At 37.3% G+C, this 21,022-nt stretch overlaps 1 protein-coding gene and 1 pseudogene across 1 annotated transcript in view; one reads left to right on the plus strand and one right to left on the minus strand.

The window, feature by feature from the left end:
- Positions 1–21,022, plus strand: part of Znf81 (zinc finger protein 81) — a 54,427-nt gene that overhangs the window by 12,432 nt on the left and 20,973 nt on the right. Inside the window, exon 2 of the mRNA XM_077107579.1 lies at positions 12,193–12,319. Within this exon, the coding sequence (XP_076963694.1) occupies positions 12,193–12,319 (127 nt within the window). The remainder of the gene's footprint in view (positions 1–12,192; positions 12,320–21,022) is intronic.
- On the minus strand, positions 17,764–20,559 carry LOC143639297 (syntaxin-binding protein 3 pseudogene; annotated as a pseudogene).

Genomic DNA, 21,022 nt, shown 5'->3' on the forward strand with positions numbered 1-21,022 from the left:
CACACAATAGAATTAAAGTTTTACATATAATCCTCTTTAGAAATAATGTCCTGGGATATTTTCCTCTTCTACTTTATTTCATTAAAAACAAAACTGGTTGCAATAAAAATGTATGCTTGTATTACATTTGGTGCTGATAATACAGAAGACATGGCTATCTTTATTAACCCACAATATTAAATTAGTCTTGATTGCCAAAGATTTATGTAAATTATATGAACTTGAATTCTCAAATCATTTGGGTTAGCTTCTTTAATTCTTTTTTTAATACATTGAAAGTATTGGAAGTTTAGACTATTTGGGGGAAATTATAGGAATATTTGTTTTTTTTCCCTCAGAGGTAGAAAAATATTAATCACAGATAAATAAACATATACAGACACAAGTAGAGTGTTTGTAGCTCACTGGTTCACATTTAAAAGTTGTTCTCTTCCCAGTGGGCTTATTGGAGTAGTGTATCTAATCAGAAAGCTATGCTGGATAATAAGAGGTCATAGTGAAGGCTGGAGCTGTGGCTCAGTGGTAGAGCACTTGCCTGGCATGTGTGAGGCCCTGGGTTCGATCCTCTGCACTGCATATAAATAAATAAAATAAAAGATCCATATATATATATATAGTCATAGTTATAGTTATAGTGAGACAGAAACAGATTTAGAAGAAGACAAGTCATATGATAGTTATCAAGTCCTACCACAGGGATGGTTTATATACTGTGAAGGAGGGTGGTGGGAAAATCAGGTGTTAATGGTGGAAAATGTTACCATTATGTCCACTAGGAAGGTGATAGGATGTCCATGGCTGGGGATGATTATCTCCTCTTGTCCATTAAGTCAGTTACGGATACAAGGGGGGATGGTACCTCAAAGGAAAGTTATTGGGAAAATGGGTTTTATTTTTTAATTCTCGTTCCTTTTTGTGGGCTAGGGATTCCCAAGTCCAATTCTTCCCCCTTTTTATAATGATATCTGCAAATATTCCTATCTATGGGTGTTGCTTTGTTTTTTGGGTACTGGGCATTGAACCCAGGGGCACTTAATCAATGAGCCACAACCCCAGCCCCCACCTTTTTTTAATATTGAGGCAGGTTCTCACTAAGTTGCTTAGGCCCTGGCTAAGTTTCTGGGACTGACTTTGAACTTGCAATAATCTTGCTTCAGCCTCCCAAGCCACTGGGATTACCATGCTGTCCTATCTATGTTTTTTTTAAGCATAATTAATTATTTAATTTTGGGGTGCTGAGGATAGAACCTTGGACTTGCTAGGCAAACACTACCACTGAGCCACACCCCTATCCCTGGGCTTCGTAATTCATATTAACTCTTGCAACTGCTAGTGAACTAGGATATGGACCTTTAAAAATAACAGAACACTCTGAAGTTTATATACAAATTAAAAAACACCACAAGAGAGGCTTTTAGAATCCATTCCCATCATTTTCTGCTCATTTATTAGTCAAAGATATAATATTCTAGAAAACAAAGAAGTGAATTGATGTCTAACTACTGACTGAGATTAGAAAATATTTGGAAGAACTACTCCAGTCTTGCTCTTGAAAATTAAACCACATCTGCATTGGTTAATAACTTCATCAACAGCTTACAACCAGAACTTGGAGTTATTATTAAAAAATGTAAGGTAAATTGGCAAAATCCTCTTCTCTCCTAAATACATCTATTAGTTCAACACCATAAGGACTTCACCACAGAAAAGACCAGATCAACACAATGCATACCTATGGCTTCACAACTTAATGAGATTAGAAGGGAATATCCAGGCAATCTGCTCCCTCAAACCCCAGCCCCATATAGGGCTGAGGGTGTAGCTCAGTGATAAAGCACTTGCGAAGCATGCACAAGGCCCTTGGTTCCATCCTCAGCATTACACACGCACACACACACACAAAGTAGGAGGTCCAGGAGAATATACCTCGAGGACCAGTCTGAATTGATTATTGAGTTATTGTCCATTCTTACAGGGGTCTGGAAAGTCTCTAATAATAATAGCATGTAAATCTGAACAAGATCAAGGCCTAAAGAATACTTGTTTAGGTGGGTGCTCAAGTTATTGACCTTCCTTGTATTGCAGGTGGAAAAGGCCAATAATATGGGTTATGATGGAGATATAGGATCAGGAGAAGGTAAAGAGGAGGAGTAGGAGGGGCAAAGGGAATCTGCAGAATATGGAGGAATAGGAAAGGGCTGAAGTGGCACACGAGGAAGGTGCCACTAACTAAACTAACTCACCTGTGTAAGGAAAGGATTGTGCAGTTTAGTTAAGAGTGAAAGAGGAGCAGGAAGAATGAGCCAGTGGTGAGAGAAACAGTTCTTAAGGGACTATACAGTTTCAAATATATTGGAGACATTTTCTTGTTATTCAGCCTTGTAACAAAATCATCATCATCATCATCATTATCATCATCATCTGACCACTGGTGAGGAGAGATCTTAGAACTTCAAGATTTGAGGTACTTCACAAAATTAATAAATTTAGGAAGATCTCAGGGCTGCATTGGAATTTTAAGTGGTCCTTAGTAAATTTATACCATTTTGGAGGTAACAAACTGAAATTATATAGCAATATAATTAGCAAGAATTTTTTCAAGTGGTCAAGAATTCGATTGAGAGTTTACAATGAGTACAAAGATTAAACAAAATCCACCAACAAAAGAAAACCAAAAGAGTACTCAAAGAATTGGATCCTTATTGTGCTTCTACAGACTATGTCCAGAACACAGAAATCAAAGGCTAGACTCACTATGGATCCCCAAAATCACCAGTCAAGGAAGGGTCACATCATGGTGAATTGGAGAGGCCCTAGAACCTGGGTGGAGAAGGGAGTCTGGAAGTGAGTTTTTAGTTCTGTTCAATTCATGGCAGCAAACTGTCTAAGACAAAAAAATTATGAAGTAAGAAAATTGATTTTATGAAGGCTTATTGTACTAGGGATAACCCTAGATCCAAACACTGGAGCCATGACAGGGTGGTTTTGCCTTATAGTTTTGTAGGGAGGAGTAGACAAATTGTAGGTGAAGGTATTTACCAGGGTGCTGGGATTGTGGCTCAGTGGTAGAGTGCTTGCCTAGCATGTGTGAGGCACTGGGTTCGATTCTCAGCACCACATATAAATAAATAAAATAATATAATAAAAAAGATATTTACTAGGAGATTGTTTTTGAAAATATTTACCTCTATGTCTAGTTATTTCAGGAAGACAACAACTTGGTTAATCATTCGTGACACACAAAAAAGGGGAGTTGGAGCATCTGTGTCAGGCCTTGTCCACAGGTTCAGGCACAAGGGGGAAGGTCTATATTTGGTATTTTCACAGGTAGACAATGAGTCTAAGAGTCTGTTTTATGACAGAGTGGACAGCAAGCCTTAGCTATGTCATATGGGGAAGAATGGCTCTTTGTGGTAAATTATTTTTCACGAAGAAACATAAACAGGTGTGGGGATTTCTTTACTGTAACCATTTTCATGGCTCAGGTGAATTTCAGTGTTGTCAAGAGTTCTCATCTGTTTGAAAACTTGAGTCTAATTCTTTTTATTGGAAACCACCTAAAGGCAGTTATTCCAACTGGTTCTACATGTCCATGCCACCAGCCACCAGCCACCTAGTATTCTGCCCCACAGAATTGCTGAGTGATGGCTGTAGTAAGGGGTTCAGGAAGCCATTTGGAGGAGTTGACAGTGCTTTGCATGTAAGGTGTGGGAGCCAGAGCCCTCCCTTGGAGGGGAGATTGTTGACAGATCCCACCGTCAGTTATTTCAGGTCCTTGCAACAATTTGGGGGAGATGTAACAGGGCAATATCCTTTGTGAGGAATGCTTCAGGGATGGTTCTGAAAGACAGATTTTTATTGTCTGTCTGTCAGTCTGTCTCTGTCTCTCTCTCTCTCCTCTTTTCCCCCTATTCTCCCCCCACCCCGTACTTTCTGGGGTTTCCTCCTTAGACAGTGGGTTGGTGCCTTCCTTTTACTGATGCAGAATCATTGTGGTCTACTGTAGTAGCTATAAGTTCACATTTTCTGCCCAATCATCTCCTATTAGTTTCTAGACCTCTTTTTAAAAATATATTTATTTAGTTGTAGACGAACACACAGTATCTTTATTTATTTTTATGTGGTGCTGAGGATTGAACCCAGTGCCTCACACATGTGAGGCAAGCACTTTACCACTGAGCTACAGCCCCAGCCGTAGTTTCTAGACCTTTTATCTGAATGAATGAGGTCCAAGAGGGACAGGGCATTTTTATAAATTCACAGAGATCTGTTATGTTCTGCACCTTGGCCCATTTGGTCACTGTAGGGGGACGTAGCAAGTGGTGTACTGAATCAAGTGGTAATTATTATCTAGAGCAATGTCCTTGGAACTGGAGAATCCAGGTGGCTGATCAGAATTAAATTTAAGTTCCTTAAGCTCCTTTCTCACTGGGATGCCACTGAGGAGTTTACTAACCACTGTAGTCTGGGATGCTGTTAGGGGAAAGAAAGATTATACCCAGAAATGTTCCAAACAAAATCCCAAGTTTTCAAAATACATCTGTATGACCCTCAATGCTCTTTGCTTTTGTCATTGTCAAGGTAATTGTTGAAAGAAGATAATCCCCTTCTGGGGTCAGCCATATTCACTGACCAAACTGCCTAAGTAATAATAGTGAAGTGAGGGAGGCAGAGTTGGAAGTCCCTCTGAGTCATTTTTTTAAAACTCATATCTATTATATTTTATTTTATTTACTTAATTTGGTGGGTACTGGGGACTGAATCAAGGGCCTTGCATGTGCTGAAAGCACTCTACCACTTAACTACATCACCAGCTATGTGAATTGATTTTTGAAGAGGCTGTTTCAACACTTAATGCCAGATGCCAGTGGTTAGCAGGGGTTGTGGAAATCAATCATATACCTTGACTATCAGCCCATAGTTGCATGGCTTTTAAATAAAAGGTGTGACATTTTCAGGCTATAAATAGTTTGGAAAATCAAAATAGCCACAGTGTGCAGCTGCAATTAGCTGAGCAGTTTGAAACAGCAATTGTTTAACCTGAAGAAATGTCAACAGTGGCACAGCCTCAGTGAAAGCTCTTAGAGGTGGCTTAAGGTATATTGTAGTTAATTCAAAAGGAGCAAATGGGACCAACCTCATGTGATGTGTTGTTTCCCATCACAATGGGCCATCTTGTAGAAGTCACAAGATTGGCATACAGTGGTAGCTTCTGTATCAGAAATACAGGGTCTCCTAATTTATGCCCAGTCTTTGACAATGGATGCATTGTCATATCTAATGTGATGATGGATCCAAGTGTCAATGACAGTAAGCTAGGCAGTTTCATCAGAGTAGATGCTTACCATGGGCATCTATGTGGATGACCCAGACCATTCTATTCATAGCTGCAATTTGTTTCTACAGTCCATGATACCTAACTGTCTAATCTGTCTATGGTCTTTCAAGTGGGAGACCAATAGCTGAACCACTGTTAATAGCTCAAGAATCAATAAATACCAAAGGGAATATTGGGCAGAGTTAGGAAAATGGCCTTGAGTTCTACCTGCTGAGTGGAGCACCCACGTCCATTCTCAGGTCTTCTTAGGTTGAACAGTCTAGTAGAAACCATCAGATTTCATCTCAGCCAAACCATTAGTGGATGAGGCCCAGACATTTAGGGGAACCTCTTTGAATTGAGGATTCCATTTTGCCCTGCAACTAGTACAAACTAGTTGATAAAGTGGGAAATAAAATTTCCCTTAAAGGAGTAGTTGTCCCATTTTCATGGAAAGCCAAGATGCTGCTGGGATTGGGCCAGCTTGAATATATTATTCTTTTTTTTATTTTTTAGGTTTTGGTGGACACAACATCTTTTATTTTATTTTTATGTGGTGCTGAGGATCGAACCCAGTGCCCCGCACATGCCAAGCGAGCACGCTACCGCTTGAGCCCCATCCCCAGCCCCTCGAATATATTATTCTTTTGATAAGTGAGGCCTTTTGGTTTCTTCTTATTTTGTTAGTCATTGAGTCTCAATCAGATTACACCAAAATAGTATTGTCAGGGTGAAGAATCACAAGGCCACCATGGGTCGGGTGTTCAGTTTTAACAAGGGCCCATAGCAAGCTAATAACTGCTTTTCCGAAGGGCTGTCCCTAGAATGGTAAGTCCAAAAGTGTAAGGGGTTTTCATTCTCTGAATTAGTTTCTGTGAGGGCCAATTGTTGTGAAGCAGGGTTAACCCTTGTGTTTGTCTCTTCCACATGCAACCACTTGTCCTTTCACTTTCTGCCATGAATTACAGCTGAGCAGATCTTCCCACCCTTCAGAACCATGAGGCAAAATAAACCTCTTTCATTCATAAATCACCCAGTCCCAGGAATACTATTATAGAAAATGGGCTAAGATGCTAACCAAGGGGGTTGCTCTATATTAATGACAATTTTGGCTATTTGGGGTGGAGGCAGTCATGTTGATGCCAGACCCACTGATGTTAAATAATAAGGTACTCAGTTCCCCTGGGGGAGAGATGAAAATGCATATTGAAGGCCTTGTTACTTGAATACAAACTGGTCTTTGCTGTCAGTATCAACGTCTGTGAAGGGCTGGGAATGTAGCTCAGTGGTAGAGCACTTGCCTAACATGTGTGAGGCCCCAAGTTCAATATCTATCACCTCAAAAAATGTGAAGAGAGGCTGGGGTTGTGGCTTAGCGGCAGAGCACTCGCCTAGCATGGGAGGGACCCAGGTTTGATTCTCAGCACCCCATAAAAATAAAGGCATTGTGTTGTGTCCATCTACACCTAAAAAATAAATATTAAGGGGCTGGGTCTGTGGCTCAGTGGTAGAGCACTCACCTTGCACACGCGAGACCCTAGGTTCGATCCTCAGCACCACATAAAAATAAATAAGTGAAATAAAGATATTAAAATATTAAAAAAATAAATATTAAAAAAGAGTTTAAAAATGTGAAGAACTGAGATGTCACCCTACTTGCAAGCTAATAAGAGGGCTTGCCACAGTTTCAAGTGTGCTGGCAAAAGTCACAAGACCTATTATAGGAAGAAAAAATAAGCAGTAGCCAGAATCAGCCTGATTGCATGTTAAAAGTAAAAATTCCTGGCCATCCCCAGAAATCCTTCCACAATGTAAAGTAGAAAGAAAAGAGTTTTATTATTGAATAAGCATTAAGCCAGAATGCATTGTGCATCTCAAGCAATCTGTTAACATTTCAAAGGGGCAAAAGAAAGATTTAGAAGTTTTCTCAAGAGGTATCTCCATTTTTGAAATAGGGAAAATTCAATTTTTCCTCTCACAATTTTCCCTTCTTTTGTAGTAACACTACAATTGTCTAATTGTCTCCATCACCTACCATTTCTGCCTTTTAAAATTATTTATTTTTTTTAAAAATTTATTTATTGGCTGGGGATATAGCTCAGTTGGTAGAGTGCTTGCCTTGCATGCACAAGGCCCTGGGTTCAATCCCCAGCACCACAAAAAAATATTTATTTGTTCTAATCATTTATACATGACAGCAGAATGCTCTTCAATTCATTGTACACAAGTGGAGCACAATTTTTCACTTCTGGTTGTACCCAAAGTAGGGTCCTACCATTCGTGCAATCATACATGTACCTAGGTTAATGATGTTCATCTCATTCCACCATCTTTCCTATCCCCATAGGCAGTTTGTAGCCAGCCACCTAAAGGTGTAGCAAATATATAGTAAAATGTGAAGCAAAGCAATTATGAAAATTATCATAGGGTGAATTTGAAAAGTCAGTGTAACATTACCAGTGGTGAATGGTTAAAGCACATTCTTTTTTAAATTTTTTTTTAGCTATAGATGGACACAATACCTTTATTTAATTAATTTATTTTTATTTGGTGCTGAGGATCAAACCCAGTGCCTCACATGTGCTAGGCAAGTGCTCTACCACTGAGCCACAACCCCAGCCCCCCAAAAGCACATTCTTGATTAGCAATGTGCAAAACATCTCATTTACTTGTACATTAATTTGACAGATTATTGTCTTGTCAAATCATTGTTATTTTGTAGATCCTTATAAAGTTTTACCAACCCAAGCCTAAACAGTAGCCCTCCAGAGGCCTTATATCCTAATTATTTTAAAGTCTATTATTCAGAGTCTCAGTATCAAAAGAGGTGTAATTGTGTCTGTTCCTATTCCTTCCAGGCTTCTATTCTAATAAGTCTCCTTTTGCTCTTGTATATAGCCTCAAATAGGCCTCTTCACAAATTCCAAATTGGGATGGTTACAAGGTGAAACCAGAGTTTGACTCTGCTTCTTTTGGTGGATGGGGTTTGTGAAAACCTCAGGCTTTTATACCTGAGAAAGATTCCTTTCTTCTGTAAGGATCCTTCCAGCCAAAGCGGTTCATAAAACATTTCAATATGAAATTTAGATCTTGAGTATCTGGATTATATTAGTTAATTTAATTTGGTACCCTCAAAAATTAGTAATGAAGATAGTTACACTATTATTGTGCCAATAATTGGATTGTTGGACTTGAAAGTCCAGATCATGTCTATTTTGGGAATATAATATGGTATTCATTGGGAATATCTAATCATGGAGACCATGACTGGGAGTACAGAAAAAAGCAACATAATAAATAACAAATTTGTTTTCTAGTAAAATGTGAAACTAGTTTTTCTTTTTTGGGCGGCGGCGGTGGGGGGGGTCGGTAATGTCTCACTGTGTTGCCCAGGCTGGCCTCAAATTCATGATTCTTTTACCTCAGTCTCCTGAGTACCTGGGATTACGGGAATGTGCCACTATACCTGGCTTAAATATAATTCTTTTTTTTAAGGAAGGGTTTTTTTTAACTTTATTTATTATTATTTTTTTATGTGGTGATGAGAATCGAACACAGTGCCTCATGCATGTTAGGCAAGTACTCTTTCCCTGAGCCAAAACCCCAGCTCTTAAATATAATTCTTAAGAAATTGAAATTACCATACTGTGAACAGAATAATGAGGTAGCCTATGAGAATAGAAATAAGTTTGCCAGAGTATCTCTTTTTCACTTGAGTCCCAATATCAGTATCATTTACTTTAGAAAACTCAAGGACCAAGTCCTTTGTGAGACTAGGCCTTCTGAGGTGTTGGGTTTGCACAGAAAGCATAAATCCAGCTCCATTTTCTCTTACTTTGATAGCAGAATGGGTGATCAGCAGCACTTGAAAATGCCCTCTCAACTGGGTCTTTTACTGTGTATATTTGTATACAGATGAAATCTAGTGGTTGATAGAGGTAGCAGACTTATTACAGCATGTCCTTCTAGGTCTTATGATTTTATATATCAGGGTTTCTAGGAAAGAGAGAAACCCTTTTAAATATTGTACATGATCATGAGAGGATTAATTTAAGTTGAACAGTTAATTATAACTTGGTCCCAAATCATAGAGCTGCCAAACGTAAATTCAACGGGAGTGACACTGTGCTTGATAGCAGGGATTGCTCTAATTTTTATCAAGACTAGTAGTAACATTGTAGGTCACTTTTTCTGAGAAGGTCACTGAATCTTGGCCAATGAGGTTTTTTTTTAAAGAAATTGATTCATTTGTTTCACTTGTTCAGAGGACTGAGAAGGATAGGGCATATGATAGTTTATAGAATTCTGCAAACATTTGCATAATTCCCAAAGAACAATGGAAATCAAATGGCTTCCTCTGATTCAATCTTCTCTAATATCCCAAAAGTAAGAATTGTATTTATTAAGAGAACCTTTTATCACTGCCTGAGCATCACTTTTTGAATAGGGGGAAACTTCAGGCCATTCTAACAGCATACAACCATAACTAGACAAAAACCTATCATCTATAAACATTGATTCTATGAAATCCAGCTGCCACGAAGTTCCTAGCACTTTTGGTAGAAGAAATTCAGTACTTACTTTGAAAGTAGTCTGTAAAGACTTTTGCTGACAAATAGCATGTATCTTTAATATGTTTGGGATAAGTTCATCTTTTGGTAGGTAGAGTGGAGTCTAATGTCTTTAAAAATCCCTTTTTTACTTAGCTGATTTTATTGATAATGCAACAATACTAATGAAGCAAATAAAGACCCTGGAGTGGGAATTATATTGTTAATTTAGTACTATCACTTAATCCATTTGTCCACTTCCTTTTGGAAAGCATAGTTTTGAAAATGAATGAAGTAGAACTTCTAAGTTGAGAGTTGGCCATATTTTAACAATAACTTTTGTAGCTCTGTCAGAAAAATCATTGCTTTTAGAAACTATCATTCTGCAGTATGTGGGCTCTTCTGTGAATTATTGATACCTGAGAAGGTAATTGTGAAGCCTTTAACAACACAGATATTAATTTTCCATGAAATGTTTTAGTTCCCATTGAAGACAAGAATCCCATTTTTCCCAGACACCAAACACATATGTACTATTATATTGATTCAGTTTAAGTCCTGAACTAAGAAATTATAGCTTTAGTAGCTGCTAGTAATGTGGCCACTTGTGGCTGATTTGATTTGAGGCAAAACATAAACTTGCAAGATTTTCTGAGCAGTCACCACAGCATAGAAAGCCTAAAAGTGATCCCTTTCATCCAGGGTTCATGATCAACCATGCATTATCAACTATGCATTTTGAACAGGAATGTCAGAAAAATTCAGTTGCTGCCTAGCATTTCCTTCTATTATCATTGTATGCTCATAGTTGTCTGTCTGAAGAGGATCTGATAAAAAGACTAATACAGTTTAGAAGTTTGTATCTTTCAAGTACAATATTAGGATTGGATAATGATGCTTGTACTTAAATAATCAAATGGCACATTAATCAGAGGATCTGAAGTATTACCATGCTTTTGTGTCAGAGAACAAAACTGGAATTCATTGTTCTTTGGTACCTCACAAATCCCCCAAATTATCTAAATTATTTTATTGTAGCATCTCTTTTATCTTCAAATTTGAAGTCTTCATGTGACACCAGATTCCTTAAATATTTTACTTCTATTTGGCAATATTAGAGCTTTTCTAATGAGGCCCAATAAAGCAAGGGACCAAAACAAAGCCAAAGAATCAGTTTTACTTGCTCTTTAGTTTGGGAGGCTACCAGCAAATAATTTGCAGATTGGGTAATTATAGATCCTTCCAGTAGGATACATTTCCCTAAGATTTCCTGTGTATTAGACATATACATAGAAAAATAAGAGAGACCTAAAACACTTGAGAGATCTTCTGTCATAAATACTGAACTCTATCCTAAGTAAAATCAAGCAAGAATTTATATGTGTTAGCTAGAGGAACAGAAAAAAATAGTGGAGCACAAATAAAGTATAGAGAAAAACTTTGCAGACTATGGTACTGAAACCAGAATAGTTCAAGAATTAGGAGCTACAGGGGTTCATGGAACAAGAAATTCATTGACTTCTCTAAGATCTTGTGCAAATTTACATAGTAGTTGTTCAACTTCATCAAATATACCTTCCCTTACTGGAAATGTAGGAGTATTACAGGCTGAGTGCCATTTTCCAATTATTCTTGGTTTTTCTAATTATTTTATCATTAGTTTTATTACTTCTAATTGAACTTTCAACGAAGGATATTATTTTACACATGGCAATAGCTTATCCTTTTGATAAGTTATAAGCTACTTTTATTGGTTTTGTATCTTGAATACAAATAATGTCATTATTCCCTGGGGCTCAAAGTGATTTTTTTTAAGAAAATCATTTTTATAGCCCACAGGCCTTTATTTATTTATTTTTTACATTTATTATGTCATTAATTCATAGGGAATAGATTCCAGCAGCTCAGGCTCCTTTCCATTTGTTCTCACAAAACATCCTTCTCTGGGTGGAGCAGGCTGGCATTTCAGCTGAATGTAGTTACCTTTGTTTTGGGGTTTCTTCTTTTTTAGGTAATTTTCCTTCATATGTTTAAGGAAGCTGTCTCAGCTTTTAGAGTGCCTAATATGCTCAATATGCCTATTCTCTTGGCAAGAATTTCGTGCTTAATTTGTCTGTTCACAACAATGCTAACAGCATGCTGGGTAGTAGTGTAGAGTTGATGCTGGAATGGATTAAGACTGGGAACTCTCATAATGAAATGAATGCATTTTGTATACTACATGGTACATCATGATGAGAAATCATTAAAAACAATGTCCTTTCTTTCATTTCCCTATCCCCTAGTGCTGATTGTGTTGCCTTGAACAGGATTGTGTTGTTACAGATACCAGTGTCATTTGAGGATGTGACTGTGGACTTCAGTAGAGAGGAGTGGCAGCAATTGGACTCTACTCAAAGGTGCCTGTACCAAGATGTAATGCTGGAGAACTATAGCCACCTGCTCTCAGTGGGTAAGCATCACTATCCTATGTAGCTATGAGGAACCCAGGGTTGAAATGGTCCTCCAAATAACATATACTGAAGTTTTAATCCTCAATACTTTAGATTGTGACCTTATTTAGAAATAGTCTTTATAGAAGTAATCAAAGTATGTTGAGGTCATTAGGGTGGGTCCAAATCCACTGATGTCCTTTTTTAAAAAGGGGGAGAAATACAGACACAGAAATACACACCCACATAGAATGAAGACAGGGTGAAGACATATAGGAAGAAGGTGGCTTGGGAATGGAATGATACATTTATAAACCGAGAGGCATAGGACAGTTCCTTCCCTAGTGCCTTCAAATAGAGCATGACCCTGCTGACATCTTGATTTTGGACTTTTGGTCTCCATAACTCTGAGACAATAAATTTCTGCTATTTTGAGCTCCCCAGTTCATGGTACATTGTTATAGCAACTGTAAGAAACTAACACATATTTTCATACTTGGAAATGGGGTACTATTATGAAAAATACATAAAAATATGGAAGTGGCTTTGGATTGGGTAGTGGGTAGAGGCTGAAAAGATTTTGAGGTCTTTAACATAAAGAGTCTAAATTGCATTGAAGAGACTATTGGTAGGAAAGTGAATATTAAAGATGTTTTTGGTAAGGTTTCAGATGGAAATGAGGAATATATTAATTCAAACTGGAGGAAAGGCCATCTTTATTCTAAAGTGGCAGAGATCTTGGTGGAATTGTATTCTCTTGGGTCAAGTGTAGAAATTGAAGTAATGAACTTTTTTTTTTTAAATGATGAACTTGAACATTGAACTGAGGAGATTTCTAAAGGATGCATTGAAAGCACAGCCTGGTTCCTCCTTACTGCTTATAGGAAAATGTGAGAGGAAAGGGACAAATCAAAGAAGGAATTGTTAGGAAATAGGTACCAGAACTTGAAGCTTCTGAAAATTCTCAGCATATATATATATTGCAAAGGTTGAGAAAATGTACTCTGGAAAGAACACCAAGGGTATGTCTGAACAATTATTTGCTAAAAAGAGTAGGTGTGTGACTTGTGGATCCAATTAGCCCTCTCAGTAGAAATGCTGCCAGCTTGGGCTATAGGGGACATAGATGGGAGAAAATAAAGAAATGCTATCAGACTTCTTGGACTGATTTTATAGGCAGGAAGGGGATGGTAAAGCTATTTGGGTGTGAACATATGTTACTTTTCAAGAAAAGAGAAGAATGACCTAAGAATGGTTCAGAGGCCAGTGGGGCTGCAGGTACCACTACAGGCCTGAGGGCACAGGCTATGGAGATGGTGAGGTGGAGGAATCCATTATCTCCTCAGTTTCAGGGCCATCTCCTTGTTTCCGGGGCTGAGAGGGGCATGGCCACCACCTAAGGTGTGGGGTTGCCATGTTGGATTGAAGTAATGTCTCTTAACAGTCATGTGCTCTGGAACTATTTTCTTCAAAGTTCTTCTCAAAGTTTTTCCTTATGGTACTGTTGAATATTGCTTTTGTGATAGTATTCAGCCTTACATGGAGTTTATACCCACTTTGGGCTACATTCTCTAGGAGCATGATTCTGGTAACATCTAAGTCTAGTACATCAGGGGCTGCTACTGTCCTCACAACATCTACAGGCTGGGCCTCAATCAGAAGAACTTGGGCCACTAAAAGGCAGCATTGGGGAACGATTATTCTGTATGCCACATTTCTAATATTCCACTGTGGGGCAGGGTTTCAACACTGGGCTTTTCTGTATTCAATTACAATTACTAAGAGAATCCTTGCTAAATTTCTCTTCTCCCCTGTTAGCTAAAATGCTTAAATTCAGTGGGTGAGTAAATTCAGGTCCAATAGCAAACCAAAAGGTGTTTTTCAAAAGGATAGTAATCCATAGAGGATGGTAGGCTTTCCTCCAAAATCCTAAGGATCTGCAGTGTGATTCACCTATAGGGGCCTACTAGAGGTTCCAAACAATGCCTGAATCTGCCACTGTCACTTGTAGCATCATCAGATCTGCTAGATCATATGGCCCAAGTGGAAGAGCAACTTAGACAGCAGAGCCTTTTCTTTTGCTGAGGTCCACTCAAAACTATCAGGTTTTAGATCACTTGGTAAATGTTGATCCAGTGGGTCAGAATAGCACACCAAAATGAGGAATTGTTGCCTCCCAAATCCAAAGATGCTCAGTAGTGTTGTACCTCTTTTTTGCCTTTAGCAGGGAAGAGATGCAACAACTTATCTTTTACCTTAGAAGGGATGTCTTGACATCCATACCACTGGACTCCTAGAAATTTCTTGAGGCAGAAGGACCTAAATTTATGTCATGTGTACTTTACTGCCCTTAAGTTTCTATGAGATTTCTTTTCCATATTCTGATATGAAAATGTCTTACCCATAAATCTTGAGTAGTTGCTATGTCTTGTTTACTAGGTTCAGTGAGCTTAATGTCATCAGTGCAATGGACCACTATGCTGTATTTTTTTTCCTCTGTGAATTTTTGTGTGTTGTCTTGTGGAAGGAAAAGGTAAATAAGATTCATATGAAGTAAATTGTGGCATAGGGCTAGACAATTTTAAACCTCTGAGATAGAACAGTGAAGGTATATTGTTGCCCCTTGACAGCTAAAAGCAAACTACATCTAGTTGTCTTTTCTGATAGGTATCACATTTGCGAGAACAATAGCTACATTCTAGATTAACACAGGAAATGTGTTAATTTGCTCAAGCGATGAAACCCCATCTGGAAGAACAACTACAATTAGTGTCACTATCTTGCTAAGTTTATAATATTCTACTGTCTTTCTCTAATAGTTATTTGTTTTCTGCACAGGCTAGATAGCTAAGTTGATGGTGATATGATGGGAATTGCTACCCCTATATCTTTCAAGTCCCTGATTTTAGTAGTAATCTCTGCTGTTTTTCCAGGAATGGGATAGTTTAGTTTTCTATGTTCTTAGTTAAAGGAAGTTCTGATGGTTTCCACTTGGCCTTTCCCACCATTATATTCTTCACTCCACAGGTCAGGGAACTAATATAGTAATTCTGACAGTTGCTGAGTTATGTTTATTCCAATTATCATTCTTTAACTAGGAAAATAACCACAGGATGATGCCAGAGACCCACCAGATCCACTGTGAGATGGATCTGATCTAAAACTCCATTAATAACTCTCTTTCTATTAAGCCTCTACCCTGACTGGTGCATCACAGGGAAAGATTGAGAAAGATTACTAGTATAAAATTTTGGTAGTGTATCAGGGTCCTTCCTCAAAGAGACTTGATATCCCTTTCATTCAAGGGGCTCTGGGCCTATAAACAGGCTCAAGCCTGGGAATTGATCGAGGTGCCATGACCTAGTTTATTTATTTGTTATCTTTTTAAGCTTCAGATTAGACCTTTGTTTACTTGACCTAGAACTCTTATTTTTATTAGTTCTTTTTGGTTATATATATAACATTATGATTCATTTTGACAAAATTATAAAAGCATGGAAAATAATTTGCTCTAATTCAGTCCCTAGTACTTCTCTTTCCCTCATCTTCTCCTTCCCCCTGTTCCCTTCCTTCTCTACTGACCTTGACCTAGAACTCTTCTAGGTCAACTAAGGTTTAATAGACTGGTCATCTGATTCTTTTATGGGGACGCCAAGGTCAATTAGGTAATGCTATAGATCTCTATAAATCAGACTATTCTGAGTATTGCTTTGACTCTTCTGTCCATTGTGGTAATTATAGCCATCTTGCCTATGGCAATCAGAGTACCTCCACTTGGCCTCTGCTACCCCAGGATCCAATTACTCCCGTTGCATTTATGTTTCCCTTTTCATTGAAAACAGTTCCAACTTTAATTTCTGAAATACAGATGAGCAATCACAGAACTCTTCAAGGATGCTGGGGCTCCTGCAGATTTGTTTCTCACACTTGTGATAACAAGTATATCCTCTGGACACTCCTAGAATGAATGTGCAGATGTTACATGATAAATCCACACTAGTATTCCAGATTCCCAATGCATTTAGATACTTTTTTCTCCAGTCTACCAAGGCATTTCTGGCATTTCAGCTTCATTTAGTGTAGGCCAGCTTTTGTTCCATGAATCAGCCAACCAAACAGACTATTAGAGACTTTCTGACCCCTCAAGCAGCAACATCAAATTCAGAATCTCTGTTTAGTGGGTCCATATCAGCCAACTAAATGTGATCTAGTATTGTGTTCCTTCCACCATTATCCCACTCTTGATATCAATTTCTACACATATTCTCCATATTTTTGTGTGTATAAATTAGAGAAGTCATGCAGTTCTTCTGGTGTACATGCATCCTCATGGGCTATACTTTGTGTTTCACCTTTTGAGGCTTGCTTGAACTTGAGTCTAATTATATGCCTTGAACTTGAGTCTAATTATATGCCTAGAAGTTAAGAAGAGTGATGGGCATCGATCCTTAGGAGAAACAGCAATGTTTGGAAAGGCAAGTACCTTAGGGGATGTATTAGTCAGCTATCCATAACTAAAACTAAATACACAAGGCAATAAATGTATAAAAAGAAAAGGTTTATTTTGGCTATGGTTCTGTAGGTTCCAGTCTAAGTTTGAGTGGTCCTGTTGCTTTAGACCTCCTCTGAGGACAACATCATAACATGAGTGTGTGGCAAAACAAATTGCTCACTTCTTTTTTTTTTTGTAACTATATATTTTATTTTCTCTTAGAATATTCATGATTATTTTTGGTTTTCTAGTTTAAACATACATCATTTCAAAATTACATAAAATTGTGTTTTTTAAAAGTATCTAGCAAGATAGTACACTGTGAAATTACTCAGTGACTGAATTATTTTACACATAAAACTGTGAATTTCAGTTGAAAGAAAAACTGCACTAATAGGAAATAATTCTATCAAACATACACATTTACAGTTTTTACTTTTATATCTTCTTTTAAAAATCATTTTTCCCCAAAAAACTATTCTTCAGCATAAGATAGATAAGTATTTAGTACATGATTAGTATATATACACAAGAGGCTGTGAAAAATTACCCATAACTTTAAGAAATTCTGTTCCAGAGGTTAAAACAAAAGTTTAGAAAGCATTTTAATATCTTATCACCTATAAAGCAGCAACAGTATTTAAATTATTAAAGATGGCAAATCCAACAATACATAATCATAAACAGTCCTTTAAGAAATATATTTGAGGGGCTGGGGATGTGGCTCAAGTGGTAGCACGCTCGCCTGGCATGCACGGGGCGCTGGGTTCGATCCTCAGCACCACATACAAATAAAATAAAGATATTGTGTCTGCCGAGAACTAAAAAATAAATATAAAAAAAGAAATGTATTTGAAAGTCATTGTTCCATAAAATATTTACATTGTTTAAATTACATGATAGTAACATTTTCTTTTTCTATTTTTAATTGAACATATTAATTAAAGAACCTCTAAACCACTCCCTCTTAAGCTACTCTTCTTTAGTAAAGGAGACTTTATCCTTGGGTTTATTCAGCATCTTTATATCATCCAACAGCTTTTTGGGTGTTAAAATATGTGTAGAACCAATAATAACTTCACAGGATTTATGTAACTGAGAAACTTCATAAGCACAGTGCATTTCAGAATATGTAATTCCTCCAGTTACAAAAATAATCAGCTTTGATCCATTTTTTTGGTCCAGTTCTAAATAATTAGTTCTAGGTTTCTGGCAAGCACTTACAGCTCCAGAGCCATTCCACACTGCTGGACACTGAGAACAATATGGCCATTCCTTTGAATCTAATCTATTATCAATGGCATCTTCCATAATATCTTTGATAAAAGGTGTCTATCAATAAAGTTGAAAAGTTTCTTCTGCAGACCAATCCTTTCTTAATGGTTTTGCCTTGTTGAGATTGGGGTACAATGGGAACACCAAGATAACTCCAGTTATGAATCATGTCACTCTCATTTTCTATCTTTTCATTACGGACAACCTGTCCAAATTTTCTTCTGTAGTTCCATTAGTACTGAAGATATAAAGTAGGATTGCTCTTATTTTATCACAATTATCATGATTTTTATTGAGTAGAACTGGAAGAAGTACTCTCATAGCATCTTTCACCTTCTGTCCTTCTGCATAAGTTCCAAGTGCCAGGTCCTGTTCAGTTTTACAGAGCTTTTCTATGTTAAGCTTGAACTTATTCATGCAATCTTCTGCTAAATTAGGATGGACAATTTTCTTAGTAATCTGTTTACAGAAATGGGGCATCTTTTTCATCAGCTGGGTAAGAGGACTAAGTGATGTCTTTCCTTCTGTTGCTTTCTTCGTTGATGAAACTTCCTTCATAAGCTTTGGAATTTCTTCTAGTACAACTGCAATATGCCGATGTCGAATTCTCACCCAGAGGTCATCATCTTCTTCAAGGATTGCCTCCTTTTCTTTTCCATCTGTTTTGTATTTGTATGTATCATTCTCAATTGGTAGTAGATCATATGCCATTGCCTGAAAGGTCAGTTCATGCAGGACAGTGGACACAGGATCAAAGTCACGATCGATTATTAAGAGCTCGGAATGAGTTTTACCCTTTATTAGTCTCTTTTCATCAATCTTGTAGTAGTCTTCAAGTTTTTTTTTTTCAACCAGCTGTGCAAGTTTACTGGCATTATCTAGAGGCTTACTTTTATATCTTACTCCAGGATTTTCATCCAAAGTAGCACATACTGTAACTATCTGCTTAGCCATTGCTTCCATAATGGCATCTTTTCCATTGGCATTGCCAGGGTCTGGACTATAACAGTAATAAAATGCATCTGGTACATCAAGAGTATACACAGCCAGTGAAGTGTAAATATTGATGGATGGAATATTCTAAATGTGTCTGTTAAGTCTAAATTATTGATTGTATTACTGAGTTCTATAGTTTCTTTGTTTAGTTTTTGTTTGGAAGATCTATTCAGTGGTGAGAGAATTGTGTTAAAGTCACCCAGTATTATTGTGTTGTGGACTCTTGAAGTTGAGAAGGGTTTGTTTGATATATGTAGATGCCCCATTGTTTGGGGCATAGATCTTTACAATTATTATGTCTTGTTGATATATGATTCCCTTGAGTAGTATGGAATGTCCTCCTTTTAAAAAATATACATTTTTAGTTGTAGATGGACATGATACCTTTATTTTATTCATTTATTTTTATGTGGTGCTGAGGCTCAAACCTAGTGCCTCACCCATGCAAGGCAAGCCCTCTACCACTGAGCCACAACCCCAGTCCTGAAATGTTCATCTTTATTCCTTTTCACTAACCTTGGTTTAAAGTCCACTTTATCTGATATGAGGATGGAAACCCCTGCTTGTTTACATGGTCCATGTGAGTAATATACTTTTTCCCAAACTTTCACTTTCAGTTTTGGGTGTCTTTTCCTGTGAGTCTCTTGAGGGTTGCACATTGTTGGGTCTTTTTTAAATCAAATCTGCATCTTTTAATTGATGAGTTTAGGACATTCACATTCAGGTTTATTATTGAAATATGTTTTATGTTCCTGGTGATTTTGGTTTATTTTTGGTTTTTAACATGACTTGGTTTCTCTTTGATTGGCCTTTCCCTTAGTGTAGTGCCTCCCTTTGCAGATTTTCATTGTTATTTTCCATTTCCTCTTCATGGAATATTTTGCCAAGAATGTTCTGTAGTGCAGACTTTTTTTTTCTGTAAATCCTTTTAAAGTTTGTTTATCATGAAAGGTTTTTATTTTGTTATCAAATCTGAAGCATAATTTTGTTGGAGATAAGATTCTTGGTTGGCATCCATTTTCTTTCAGAGCCTGGCATATGTTGTTCTAGCATCTCTTGGCCTTGAGGGTCTGGGCTGAAAAATCTGCTGAGATCAGAATTGGTCTCTCCCTATAAGTAATCTAATTCTTCTCTCTTATGACCTTTAAAATTCTATCCTTATTCTGTATGCTAGTAATTTTAATTATAATGTGCCTTGGTGTAGATCTGTTGTTATTTTGTACATTTGGTGTTCTGTTAGCTTCTTGTATTTGATTTTCCAATTCATTCTTCATGTTTGGGAAATTTTCTAATATTATTTCATTGAAGAAATTGTGCATCCCTTTGGTTTGAAACTCTGCCTTCCTCTATCCCAATAAATCTTAGATTTGATCTTTTGATGTTATCTCATAATTCTTGGATGTTCTGTTCATGGTTTCTTACCATCTTCATTGTGTGGTCAACTGTGTTTTCCAAATTGCATATTTTGTCTTCATTGTCTGAGGTTCTGTCTTCCATGTGGTCTAATCTTTTGATGATGTTTTCTAATGAGTTTTTTATTTGTTTTATTGTTTCCTTTATTTCAAGGATTTCTGTTTGTTTGTTTGCTTTTTCACAATCTCCATCTCTTTCTTGAAGTAATCTTTTGCTGCCTTTGTTTGCTCTCATATCTCTTTGTTGGAGTGAGCAATATGTGCCTGTATTTGCTCACTTAGGTCATTCTTTAATTCTCAGATCATTTTAATTATGTACATTTTGAACTCCTTCTCTGGTATTTCTTCTACTGCACTGTCAATGGATTCTATTGTTATAGTATCTTGGTTGGTTTGGGGCATTTTCCTCCCTTGTTTTTTCATGTTGTCTATGTGTCTTCCTCTTGTACAGTGTGGATCTATGGTATTGCAGTTTCTACCCTATAATCTTGTAGTGTCCCTGCAGGTTAGGAATACCTCACCTTTAGGGGAGAGATCAATGTTTATAG

This window comes from Callospermophilus lateralis, chromosome X, assembly GCF_048772815.1.
Source record: "Callospermophilus lateralis isolate mCalLat2 chromosome X, mCalLat2.hap1, whole genome shotgun sequence".
NCBI lineage: Eukaryota > Metazoa > Chordata > Mammalia > Rodentia > Sciuridae > Callospermophilus > Callospermophilus lateralis.